At 44.7% G+C, this 12501-nt stretch overlaps 1 protein-coding gene across 1 annotated transcript; it reads left to right on the top strand.

Moving 5' to 3' along the window:
* The first annotated feature begins 9589 nt into the window (after window positions 1-9589).
* Window positions 9590-10420, top strand: LOC109747232 (uncharacterized). Its single transcript, XM_020306321.1, has one exon. The coding sequence runs from the start codon at window positions 9590-9592 to the stop codon at window positions 10418-10420; it is 831 nt and encodes a 276-aa protein (XP_020161910.1).
* Window positions 10421-12501: the final 2081 nt, after the last annotated feature.

The following is a 12501-nucleotide window of genomic DNA, read 5'->3' as shown; positions in this document are numbered from 1 at the left end:
AAAACTTGAAAACTTCACAACACAAAACTTAACAGAAAACTCGTGAGCTCCGTTAGCGAAATAAAACAAACCACCACTTAAAGGTACTGTAATGAACTCATTCTTTATTTATATTGGTGTTAAACCTACTGTATTCCAATTTCTCTATAGTTCATAACCTCCGATACTAGACATAGATTCATCAAAATAAGCAAACAACACACGAAAAACAGAATCTGTCAAAAACAGAACAGTCTGTAGTAATCTGTATCAAACGCAAACTTTCTGTAACTCAACAATTCTACCAAAATAGGATGACCTAGATAATTTTTTTACTGATCTACTGCAATTGGAATCAGTATTTTATCACGTTCTGGTGATTTTGAACAATTGTTTTCGTGAGCAGAAAATTTATGATTTTTTTCAGCAAGATCAAATAACTATCATCCAAGAAGATCCTACAGGTTTTACTTGGCACAAACACTAATTAAAACTTAAAACCACATCTAACCAGAGACTAGATCAAATATTTATTACTAAACAGAACCAAAAAGCAAGAAACAAAAATAAAATTGGGTTGCCTCCCAACAAGCGCTAACGTTTAACGCCCCTAGCTAGGCATGATGCTCACATAAAAGATAAGAATTGAAATATAAAGAGAGCATCATGAAGAATATGACTAGCACATTTAAGTCTAACCCACTTCCTATGCATAGGTATTTTGTGAGCAAACAACTTATGGGAACAATAATCAACTAGCATAGGAAGGCAAAGCAAGTATAACTTCAAAACTTTAAGCATATAGAGAGGAAACTTGATATTATTGCAATTCCTACAAGCATATATTCCTCCCTCATAATAATTTTCAGTAGCATCATGAGTGAACTCAACAATATAACCATCACATAAAGCATTCTTCTCATGATCTACAAGCATAGAATTTTTATTACTCTCCACATAAGCAAATTTCTTCTCATGAATAGTAGTGGGAGCAAACTCAACAAAATAACTATCATGTGAAGCATAATCCAATTGAAAATTAAAATCATGATGACAAGTTTCATGGTTATCTTTATTATTTATAGAATATCACAATAATTATCATAAATAGGAGGCATGCTTTCATTATAATAAATTTTCTCATCAAAACTTGGGGGACAAAAAATATCATCTTCATCAAACATAGCTTCCCCAAGCTTGTGGCTTTGCATATCATTAGCATCATGGATATTCAAGGAATTCATACTAACAACATTGCAATCATGCTCATCATTCAAAGATTTAGTGCCAAACATTTTAATGCATTCTTCCTCTAGCAATTGAGCACAATTATCGGAATCCTTATTTTCACGGAAGACATTAAAAAGATGAAGCATATGAGGTACCCTCAATTCCATATTTCTTTGTAGTTTTCTTTTATAAACTAAACTAGTGATAAAACAAGAAACTAAAAGATTCGATTGCAAGATCTAAAGATATACCTTCAAGCACTCACCTCCCCGGCAACGGCGCCAGAAATGATTTTGATGTCTACTACACAACCTTCTTCTTGTGGACGTTGTTGGGCCTCCAAGTGCAGATGTTTGTAGGACAGTAGAAAATTTCCCTCAAGTGGATGACCTAAGGTTTATCAATCCGTGGGAGGCGTAGGTTGAAGATGGTCTCTCTCAAACAACCCTGCAACCAAATAACAAAGAGTCTCTTGTGTCCCCAACACACCCAATACAATGGTAAATTGTATAGGTGCACTAGTTCGGCGAAGAGATGATGATACAAGTGCAATATGGATGGTAGATATAGGTTTTTGTAATCTGAAAATATAAAAACAGCAAGGTAACAAGCGATAAAAGTGAGCGTAAACGGTATTGCAATGCTATGAAACAAGGCCCAGGGTTCATACTTTCACTAGTGCAAGTTCTCTCAACAATAATAACATAATTGGATCATATAACTATCCCTCAACATGCAACAAAGAGTCACTCCAAAGTCACTAATAGTGGAGAACAAACGAAGAGATTATTGTAGGGTACGAAACCACCTCAAAGTTATTCTTTCTGATCGATCTATTCAAGAGTCCGTAGTAAAATAACACGAAGCTATTCTTTCCTTTCGATCTATCATAGAGTGTGTACTAGAATAACACCTTAAGATACAAATCAACCAAAACCCTAATGTCACCTAGATACTCCGATGTCACCTCAAGTATCCGTGGTATGATTATACGATATGCATCACACAATCTCAGATTCATCTATTCAAACCAACACAAAGTACTTCAAATAGTGCCCCAAAGTTTCTACCGGAGAGTCAAGACGAAAACGTGTGCCAACCCCTATGCATAAGTTCACAATGTTACGTAACCCGCAAGTTGATCACCAAAACATACATCAAGTAGATCACGTGAATATCCCATGGTCACCAGAGATAAGCACATGCAAGACATGCATCAAGTGTTCTCAAACCCTTAAAGACTCAATCCGATAAGATAACTTCAAAGGGAAAATTCAATCCATTACAAGAGAGTAGAGGGGGAGAAACATCATAAGATCCAACTATAATAGCAAAGCTCGCGATACATCAAGATCGTGCCATATCAAGAACACGAGAGAGAGAGAGAGAGAGAGAGAGAGAGAGATCAAACACATAGCTACTGGTACATACCCTCTGCCCCGAGGGTGAACTACTCCCTCCTCGTCATGGAGAGCGCCGGGATGATGAAGATGGCCACCGATGAGGGATCCCCCCCTCTGACAGGGTGCCGGAACAGGGTCCCGATTGGTTTTTGGTGGCTATAAAGGCTTGCGACGGCAGAACTCCCGATCTAGGTTATGTTCTGGGGGTTTCTGTATATATAAGAGGTTTTGGCGTTGAGAACAAGTCAGGGGGTCTCCGGGCTGTCCACGAGGTAGGGGGTGGGCGCGCCTCCCACCCTCGTGGGCAGCCCGGGACTCTTCTGGCCCAACTCTTTTACTCCATGGCCTTTTTCTGGTCCAAAAATAAGCTCCGTCAAGTTTCAGGTCAATTGGACTCCGTTTGGTTTTCCTTTTCTGCGATACTCAAAAACAAGGAAAAAACAGAAACTGGCACTGGGCTCTAGGTTAATAGGGTAGTCCCAAAAATCATATAAAATAGCATATAAAACATCCTAGATGGATAATATAATAGCATGGAACAATCAAAATTATAGATACGTTGGAGACGTATCAATCTCCCCGGCAACGGCGCCAGAAATGGCAGGTTGCTGGGAGATCAAATCTTGACTTGACTTGGCGTAAGCCTCCCCAGCAACGGCGCCAGAAATTCTTCTTGCCACCTCTTGAGCATGCGTTGGTTTTCCCTTGAAGCGGAAAGGGTGATGCAACAAAGTAGCGTAAGTATTTCCCTCAGTTTTTGAGAACCAAGGTATCAATCCAGTAGGAGGCCACACGCAAGTCCCTCCTACCTACACAAACAAATAAGAACCTTGCAACCAATGTGATAAAGGGGTTGTCAATCCCTTCACGGCCACTTGCAAAAGTGAGATCTGATAGAGATGATAAGATAATGTTTTTGGTATTTTTATGATAAAGATTGAAAGTAAAGATTGCAAAATAAACAGCGACAGAAATAGCTAGTTGACGGGAGATTAATATGATGGAAAATAGACCCGGGGGCCATAGGTTTCACTAGTGGCTTCTCTCAAGATAGCATAAGTATTACGGTGGGTGAACAAATTACTGTCGAGCAATTGATAGAATAGTGCATAGTTATGAGAATATCTAGGCATGATCATGTATATAGGCATCATGTCCGCGACAAGTAGACCGAAACGATTCTGCATCTACTACTATTACTCCACACATCGACCGTTATCCAGCATGCATCTAGAGTATTAAGTTCATAAGAACAGAGTAACGCATTAGTCAAGATGACATGATGTAGAGGGATAAACTCAAACAATATGATATAAATCCCATCTTTTTATCCTCGATGGCAACAATACAATACGTGTTGTTTCCCCTTCTGTCACTGGGATCGAGCACCGCATGACTGAACCCAAAGCTAAGCACTTCTCCCATTGCAAGAAAGATCAATCTAGTAGGCCAAACCAAACTGATAATTCGAAGAGACTTGCAAAGATAACAAATCATACATAAAAGAATTCAGAGGAGATTCAAATATTGTTCATAGATAATCTTGATCATAAAACCACAATTCATCGGATCTTGACAAACACACCGCAAAAAGAGTTACATCAAATAGATCTCCAAGAAGATCGAGGAGAACTTTGTATTGAGATCCAAAGAGAGAGAAGAAGCCATCTAGCTAATAACTATGGACCCGAAGGTCTGAGGTAAACTACTCACACATCATCAGAGAGGCTATGGCGTTGATGTAGAAGCCCTCCGTGATCGATGCCCCCTCTGGCGGAGCGCCGGAAAAGGCCCCAAGAAGGGATCTCACGGGTACAAAAGGTTGCGGCGGTGCAAATAGGGTTTCGTGGTGCTCCTGGATGTTTTCGGGGTATATGGATATATATAGGAGGAAGAAGTAGGTCGGTGGAGCTGCGAGGGGCCCACGAGGGTGGGGGCGCGCCCAGGGGGGAAGCGCGCCTCCCTGCCTCGTGGCCTCCTCACTTCTTTCTTGACGTCCACTCCAAGTCCCCTGGATCACGTTTGTTCCAAAAATAACTCTCCCGAAGGTTTTATTCCGTTTGGACTCCGTTTGATATTCCTTTTCTGCGAAACACTGAAATAGGCAAAAACAACAATTTGCACTGGGCCTTCGGTTAATAGGTTAGTCCCAAAAATAATATAAAAGTGCTTAGTAAAGCCCATTAAACATCCACAACAGATAATATAATAGCATGGAACAATCAAAAATTATAGATACGTTGGAGACGTATCAGGTGGCAGTTGAAGAAAATTTGGTTTGCGTCTTCGTGCGCACCACACATCGCACAAGTGCCATCGGACGGCCTGTTTCGTTTCTCTACGTTGTTAGAGGACGGGAGGCGGTCGCGGAACATTTGGCAAAGGAATATTTTTATTTTGAGGTGGATTGACACTTTCCATAACCCCCTAGCTATGTTTAGTGTCGGGCCCTCTGTCAACTTAGCGTAAAGAGACTTAACCGAGAATTTCCCGGAGCTCGTGAGAGACCAAGAGACCGTATCAGCCTCGGGTCGCAACACCACTAGAGCAAGAGCGTTACGTAACTCGTCCCAACCAGCCCGTTCGGCATCTGTAAGAGGCCTTTTGAAAGAAATGGTTGGCGGGTTGGTTCTAAGCGCATCGGCAACGAGGATATTGATGTTTGTAGCAAGTTGGTAAATGGAGGAGTGGCTGCGCCACAACGGCTCTAGACCAAACCAATGATCTAACCAAAATCGCGTGGATTTGTTGTCGTTAACACTAAGATTAGCTCCTAGCGCAAAGGCCGGTTTGATAGCGTGGATCCCATTCCATAATGTCGACCCTTTGACCTTAGAGGTAAGGAAATTCCCGTCGGGGAAGTATTTCGCTCTAAGGACATCCGCCCAGAGCCCCTACTCATTTTTGGCGAGTTTCCAGAGCCACTTGGAGAGGAGGGCAATGTTCATAAGTTTGGAGTTGAGGATCCCTAGGCCGCCATATTTCTTTGCCCGGCATAACGCTGCCCACTTAATTAAGTGGTACTTCTTTTTGGACCCAGATCCTTCCCAAAAGAACTTGGATCGGGGGGTGTCGAGCTTGGCGTAAACACCGTCTGCTAGGAGGAACATGCCCATGGTTAACATGGGCAAGGAGGAGAGACTAGTGTTCGTCAGAATGAGCCTAGCTGCCGAAGACATGAACCGACCTCGCCAAGGACTGACCCGGTTCGCCACCTTGCCGTACAAGGGTTCCCATTCTTGGATAGCTATGTGTTTGTCAGAGATGGGGAGGCCCACGTACTTAAGAGGAAATCTCCCAAGCTTACAGTTAATAAGGTTGGCTACGCGCAACGTGAGAGGTTCGGCCATCCCAATGTCTATCACCTCGCTCTTGAGAAAGTTGATCTTGAGGCTAGAGACGATCTCGAAAGCAAGGAGAATGAGCTTAATCAAGGCTATGCTATGTCCGGCTCAAAGAGCAGCATGGTATCGTCCGCATATTGGAGATGCGAGACCCCTCCTGGAATGAGGTGGGGGACAACACCGCAGATGTGGCCAGCACCCTTCGGCTTAATGATCATGGCCGAGAGGGCGTCCGCAACAAAGTTGAAGATAAGAGGGGAGGAAGGGTCACCTTGCCTAAGCCCTTGCTTGTTGTGGAAGAAGTTCCCAACTTCTCCGTTTATAGACACCGCCGTCTGCCCCCCCCCCACACGAGACCAGCTGCATTATATGGTGCATGAAACCTGACTCGAATCCCTTTCGGTCCAGGACCTCGCGAATGAACTCCCAGTTCACTCGGTCATAGGCTTTTTCGAAGTCCAGCTTGAGGAGCACCGCCGGTTGCCGGGTTCGTTTTAACTCGTGGACTATCTCCTGAAGCACAACCGGCCCCTCGAGGATATTGCGGCCCTTGACAAAAGCCGACTGACCTTGGTTGACGATTCTTTGCGCAACAGGGGCAAGCCGCGCCGTATAGGCCTTTGCGCAAATTTTGAAAGGCACATTAATGAGGGTGATAGGACGGTATTGTTTGATGGAGTCCGCCCCTTTGTCCTTTGGAATTAAGCTAATGACCCCAAAGTTGAGGCGCGAGATGTCTACCATGCCTAACGTGAATCCATTAATGATGTCATAGAAAGGAGCTTTGAGCATGGGCCAAAAGCGACGAAAGAAAGCCACCAGCCAGCCATCCGGGCCGGGGGCAGTATCAATCTTCATCGATCCAACGACCCTATTGATTTCCTCCGTGGAAAAGGACAAGGCAAGGAGGTCGTTTTCGACCTGAGAAACTCGAGCTTCGTCACCCCAGAAGTCCGCTCGAAGGCGCAGGGGTTTCTCCTCCGCTGTTCCCAACAGGTTGAGGAAGAAACCATAAATGTGAGCCGATATTTCCGCTTGGCTTACCAGCACCCCTTACTCGGATTGGAGTCGCAGGATCGAGCATTTACGTTTACGCCCGTGGGCGTAGGCATGGAAATAGCCCGTGTTAGCGTCTCCCTTGGTGATCCACTTGACGCCGCCCCGACGGCGCCAATATTCCTACTCTTCCCTGAGGATGGAAAGCACCTGGTTTTTTAGGGCGTATCGATTAGCCCACTCAGCCTCCGAGAAGGATCTGGAGTCTGCTTGGGCATCGAGGGATTTGATTTTCTATGAGAGCTTCCCTAGCTCTCTTCGACGCACTACCATGGTTAGCCCCCCAACCGCGGAGGAAGCCACGTAAGGCACCAGCCGCTGAGATCCATAGATCCATTGCCCCCCTGGTCCAGCCGACCGCGGCCACCGCTAGCTCCCAGCGAGCGATGATCATAGGAATAAAACCGTCCACCTCGAACCAGCCTGTTTCGAAGTAGAAACGCGGGCTTCGCTTGATCCTGTCCTCCCCTGAGGCCAAGATGAGCGGGACGTGATCCGATTCGATACGGGTTTCCGCTACAAGCATACACAGGAGAAATAAAACTTCCCAATCAGACGAAACGAAAATGTAATCAAGAACACTACGAACCGGGGCTACCTATTTGTTGGTCCAAGTATGGTGGTCCAGCGGTCATTGGTGTCACTTAACACGGCTCCTCCAATCTCCAAACGCGCTCTTTTGTGTGCTCATACGTCCGCTGTTTGGACGCCTCAGACATGATGAAATCACTGTTCTGACCTTGTCAGAGTTTTTAGTCGCAAACTAAACCCGACGTGAAAGTATTTCACGATTTGACCCTTTTAGAAACGCCAGGGTCCGCGGCATTTCTGGTCAACACCGAAACGCCGACCTAGCTAGCGTTTCTTCCCTGGCCCACTGCCAGTCCGAGGACGCGTTGCTTGCTGACGTGGCGGGCTGGAAACGCCGAGCTAGCTAGCATTTCTGGAAACGCCAGCATCAATGGCATTTCTGGTGCAGATATTTTAGGTGGCTGTGGGGCTTTCACCCACCACTCACCACTCACTCTCTTCTCCCCCATTGGCCTATCCCGAGCTCTTGCCCTTTTCCCCCTTTGTGTCCCTCACTTAGCCCCTCTCAAATCCTTGCAAATATATTGGGTTGGTCCATGGATCCGGTGTCATTTTCGTTCGTTGAGGTAACCTCCTTCATCTCACAAATTTTTATTGGTTGGATTTGTCCATTTGGATTGATTTGTTCTTGTTGTTCCTAACCCTAGTTTTGAACATGGATCTATAATGTGATGTTTTGAGTATTGTTGTTCCAATAGTGTTGCATTGTGATGTTGTTGAGCATACCTTATTGTTTGGTTTATGATTAATGTTAAGATTTAGGGTTAGGGTTAGTGGTTTTGTTAGCAATGTGGTATATTTAGCATTGTACATTTCTTATACTTATATATGTTCCCCTTTTTTAGACGGACAAGATTGTGAATATTCATTATGTTGACAAAGAGGAATTCATGAATGCGGATATTGTTGACAAGTATGAGGAAGTGTTGATATTTCTTGAGACTCCTAGTTATGAAGAGGTTGTGGAAGAAACACGGATAAGATTAAAGTGGGTGGATGCAAGTGACCAAGTTGAATTAGTAGGAAGATATGATGTTGGGTCAGCACACAAGTGTGGAATGAAGACAATGCCTATCAAGTCCAATTTGCATTTGGCTACATATAAGGAGGTTGTTGCATCCTCGGTAGTCAAGTCACTCGAAGTATTTGCAAGTAAGGTGGTCAAGGCTCCTCTCTTTCATGTTGACTTGAACCAAACCTTAGTAGATGGCGTGAGCCCGATTAGTAGTGTGCCGCCTATTGTTGAGCATAAAGTTGAGGCGGAAGCCAATGAGTATCCCCAATATGAGTTTGGAGGTAGTGCACCAATGAAAGATGATGGTGATGACTCCGACGAAGAGTATGAGAGGCACCACAACATTGTTGGTGACGTAGAGGCTGAAGTAAGGCATCAGGACATGGATCCTGACATTATCTATCAGCGTGCTTGTGTGGATGACTCGGATGATGAAGGCCCGGTGAATGAGTTGGACGAGGATGGCTTGACTGAGAAAGAAGCAGAGTGGTACACAAAAATCACCGGTAGGGATCACAAAGTTCCCTTGTTTTGTGATGTTAGCCTTGCAGATAAGGCTATAGTCGACGGTGGCATGAGCAAGACAATTGAGGCTAGACAGTTCCCAAGTAGTACACCCAACGAGATTTCGATGTCGTAGTGAGGAAAGGTTTGATGTTCAAGCACATGCTAGAATTCAGGATGTGGTTGTGTGAGTATGCTGTCAAACACCACAGGCCTTTCATAGTTGTTCACTCGGACTGCAACAAGTGATACACCGTGGAATGTGAGGTAGAAAGATGCAAATGGAAAGTCAATGGAAGACTCACAAAAGATGGTTCATGGAAGATAACTAGTTGCAAAACCACTCACCAATGCACACCGCCGGCCGTAGAAGCATGGAAGACACACCGTCAACTAACCTCAGAATTCATTGGTTATAAATACCAGAAACATATAGTCGAGGTCCAACCATTAAAGTGAAGTTGTTGATGAGTTGGATTGAAGATAAGTTCGGATATAAGGTCAAGTACGGGAAGACATGGAAGGCCAAGCAAGTCGCTCTCAGAATGTTGTACGGTGGATGGGAAGAGGCGTACAACATGCTACCCAGGTTGCTGGGAGCAATGTCGTATAGAAACCCAGGAATGTACCACTATGTCCAAGATATTGAAGGAGTGTTCCATCGTGCCTTTTGGATGTTTGGCCCATGCATTGCTGCTTTTGAGCATTGTCGATCGGTTCTGTCTATAGATGGGACATTCTTGACAGGAAAATACAAGGGCACACTCATGATAGCAATGACACATGATGCTAACGATCAGGTGTTGCCTGTGGCATTTGCTTTGGTCTCCGTGGAGAACCAAGACAACTGGGAATGGTTCATGAGACTTGTTAGGAGCACGGTCATTCCTCCGAATAGGGAGGTATGCATCATATCCGATCGACACCAAAGCATATTGAAGGCCGTGGATATTCATATTCCAGGGCATGCGAGGCTTCACCACCGATGGTGTATGAGGCACTTCGTTGCAAACTTTTACAGGGCTTGTAAGAATAAGGATCTTTGCAAGGATCTTAACTCTGCATGTGTAGCCTTCTCCGTTAAGTCATTCACGACACGCTTGAACAAAATCTATGAGAAGGAAAACGAAGGTGGGAAAGATTTCTTAGAAAGGAATATTGATGAGAGACACAAGTGGTCACGGGCATGTGACGAAGGAGGCATGAGATATGGTGACATGACAAGCAATCTTGTTGAGTGCTTCAACTTTGTCTTGAAGGGCGCCCATAGGGATACGCTCCCACATCCAAATCTGTAGGGCCCAAATGAAATGACCAAGACAAGATTTCGTCTTACTCCTCATACATGCTCCGTCCAACTGCACATTTGTACACACATTAAACAATCACATGCAAAAAATCTCTTTCATATAATGAGAATGCATCATATTAGCATTACCTGATGGTACAAGAAGGCTAGTGCCGCCGACCCCCAACTCCACTTAACATCCCAGTTACGAAGAGGGTCCAAGAACATCCACGAGGCTGTGTCTCCCGTGCCGTCAGGAAACACCACTTGGGTCAAAAGATTTCATAAGTAAGCCCTGGCGTACCTCTCCACAATAGCCGGACTAGCATTCTCTGGGCACTCGTAAAAATGTTCTTGTAGCCACGAGAACAAAACACCAGATGGCCTAGGATCCTTCTTTGTTTCATGAATCCACGGGGGAGGTTCAACACCAACCAAACCTGCAACCCTTTGTCGCCACCCCTCAGACTTCACCTTCCCGGTAAGAGCCCTGCCCTCGATCGGAAGCCCGGAGATCATCGCAATATCCTCCAAAGTGACGGTCATCTCACCAAGAGCAAGGTGAAAAGAGTGCGTCTCCGGCCTCCAACGGTCCGTAAGGGTGGTAATGGCCGTCGAGTTCAACCATGGTGGTGTGCCTTTAAAGTTGAGCACAAACTGGAGAAGATCCATTCTTCTAAAATAAGGCTCATAGCGACGGTCATACTTCAGGGAGTCACGTGGGTTGTGGCATCTCAACCAAAGTATTGGATGAACCTACAAAAAACACATGCACAATTAATATACTTCTCTAAACTACTGACAATATGAGAATCAACCATGTAGATACATAATTACCTCCCCTCTTTCCACTAGCAGAGCACGATGCTTCTCCTCGTAATAATCATCAAGACCGGGATATTTATCCGGCTCAAACATCCTACAAAATAAGGTCAATGGATTCGTTATGATATATGCTTTAAATTATGACCACATCATTTACAAAATCGTGAGAGAAACTACTACAAATTATCCAAAAGGTACAAATTACGAACCACATTACCAACACCAATTTTTTTCGACCTATTTATGAACAAATAATAGCTTCAACCTAATCCAAAATAATGGTCTATCTTTAAATACAATACTACACAAGTTCACTAAGAATACTTCAACACAAAGAGTACTTGTCTTCTTTCTAAACATAATCTAACTAAATATTCATCAAACAAATCACTAATAACTCGTCTTGGGGTTCCACCATGTTTGAAAAAATACATCTACATAAGCCAATCTTAACTGAAAATAAATGGAGGATTGGGAAGAGAATACCTCAAGCAACTTGGGGATGCTTCGATCTACTCATCTTGATGGTCAAAAAAGCAGATTTGGGGGGGATTTGGTGAAGAAGAGGGGAGGGGCGGCCGCCAGTTCCTCGCTAGACGAACTGCCCGAGCGGAGCTAGGATGGGCTGGGTCAGGCCCCCGCGGCCCCGCGCGCATTACTTCATACAGGGCAGAAACGCCAGGGACATTGGCGTTTCTGACGTGCCACATCAGCGAAATCAACGGGTTCGGGCTGACCGTGGGCCAGGGTAGAAACGCTAGCTGCCTCGGCGTTTCCATGTTGCCCAGAAACGCTAGCTGGTTCGGTGTTTCGGAGTTGACCAGGAACACCGCGGTTTCTAGCGTTTTTAAAAGGGTCAAATCATGAAATACTTTCGTCTCTGGTTCAGTTTGCGACGATAAACGCTGACAAGATCAGAACAGTGATTTCGGCCCCTGAGACACGCCTCTGATTTTGATACATGTTGATGGGATGTTCGTCAATGTAACCACGGTGGGTCCTGGCTACGTCAACTTCTTTGATTACTCTTGGGATGTTGCCTTGGCTCCCGTCGCCGACATGCAATGGCCACGGTTTGTTCGTGCCGCAACCTCGGCCAAGCAGGTGTCCGGTATCCTCACTCCTTGCCCTCTGATATATATCATATATGGTACCCTTAGAGCATCTACAACTAGGATGCACAAATATGCTCACTTAAACGTTTGCGGACCCTCCAACCATCACACAAACGTTACGGCGTGTTCATTTTGACCTCTTATTTTTCCT

Source organism: Aegilops tauschii, chromosome 6 (assembly GCF_002575655.3).
Source record: "Aegilops tauschii subsp. strangulata cultivar AL8/78 chromosome 6, Aet v6.0, whole genome shotgun sequence".
Classification (NCBI taxonomy): Eukaryota; Viridiplantae; Streptophyta; class Magnoliopsida; order Poales; family Poaceae; genus Aegilops; species Aegilops tauschii.
The sequence above is the reverse complement of the archived record's forward strand: the minus strand, read 5'-3'. Positions and strand labels throughout refer to the sequence as shown.

Bases quoted from the DNA above. Each gene is read 5' to 3' on its own strand.
- LOC109747232 (XM_020306321.1), top strand. From the start codon at position 9,590: ATGAGTTGGATTGAAGATAAGTTCGGATATAAGGTCAAGTACGGGAAG.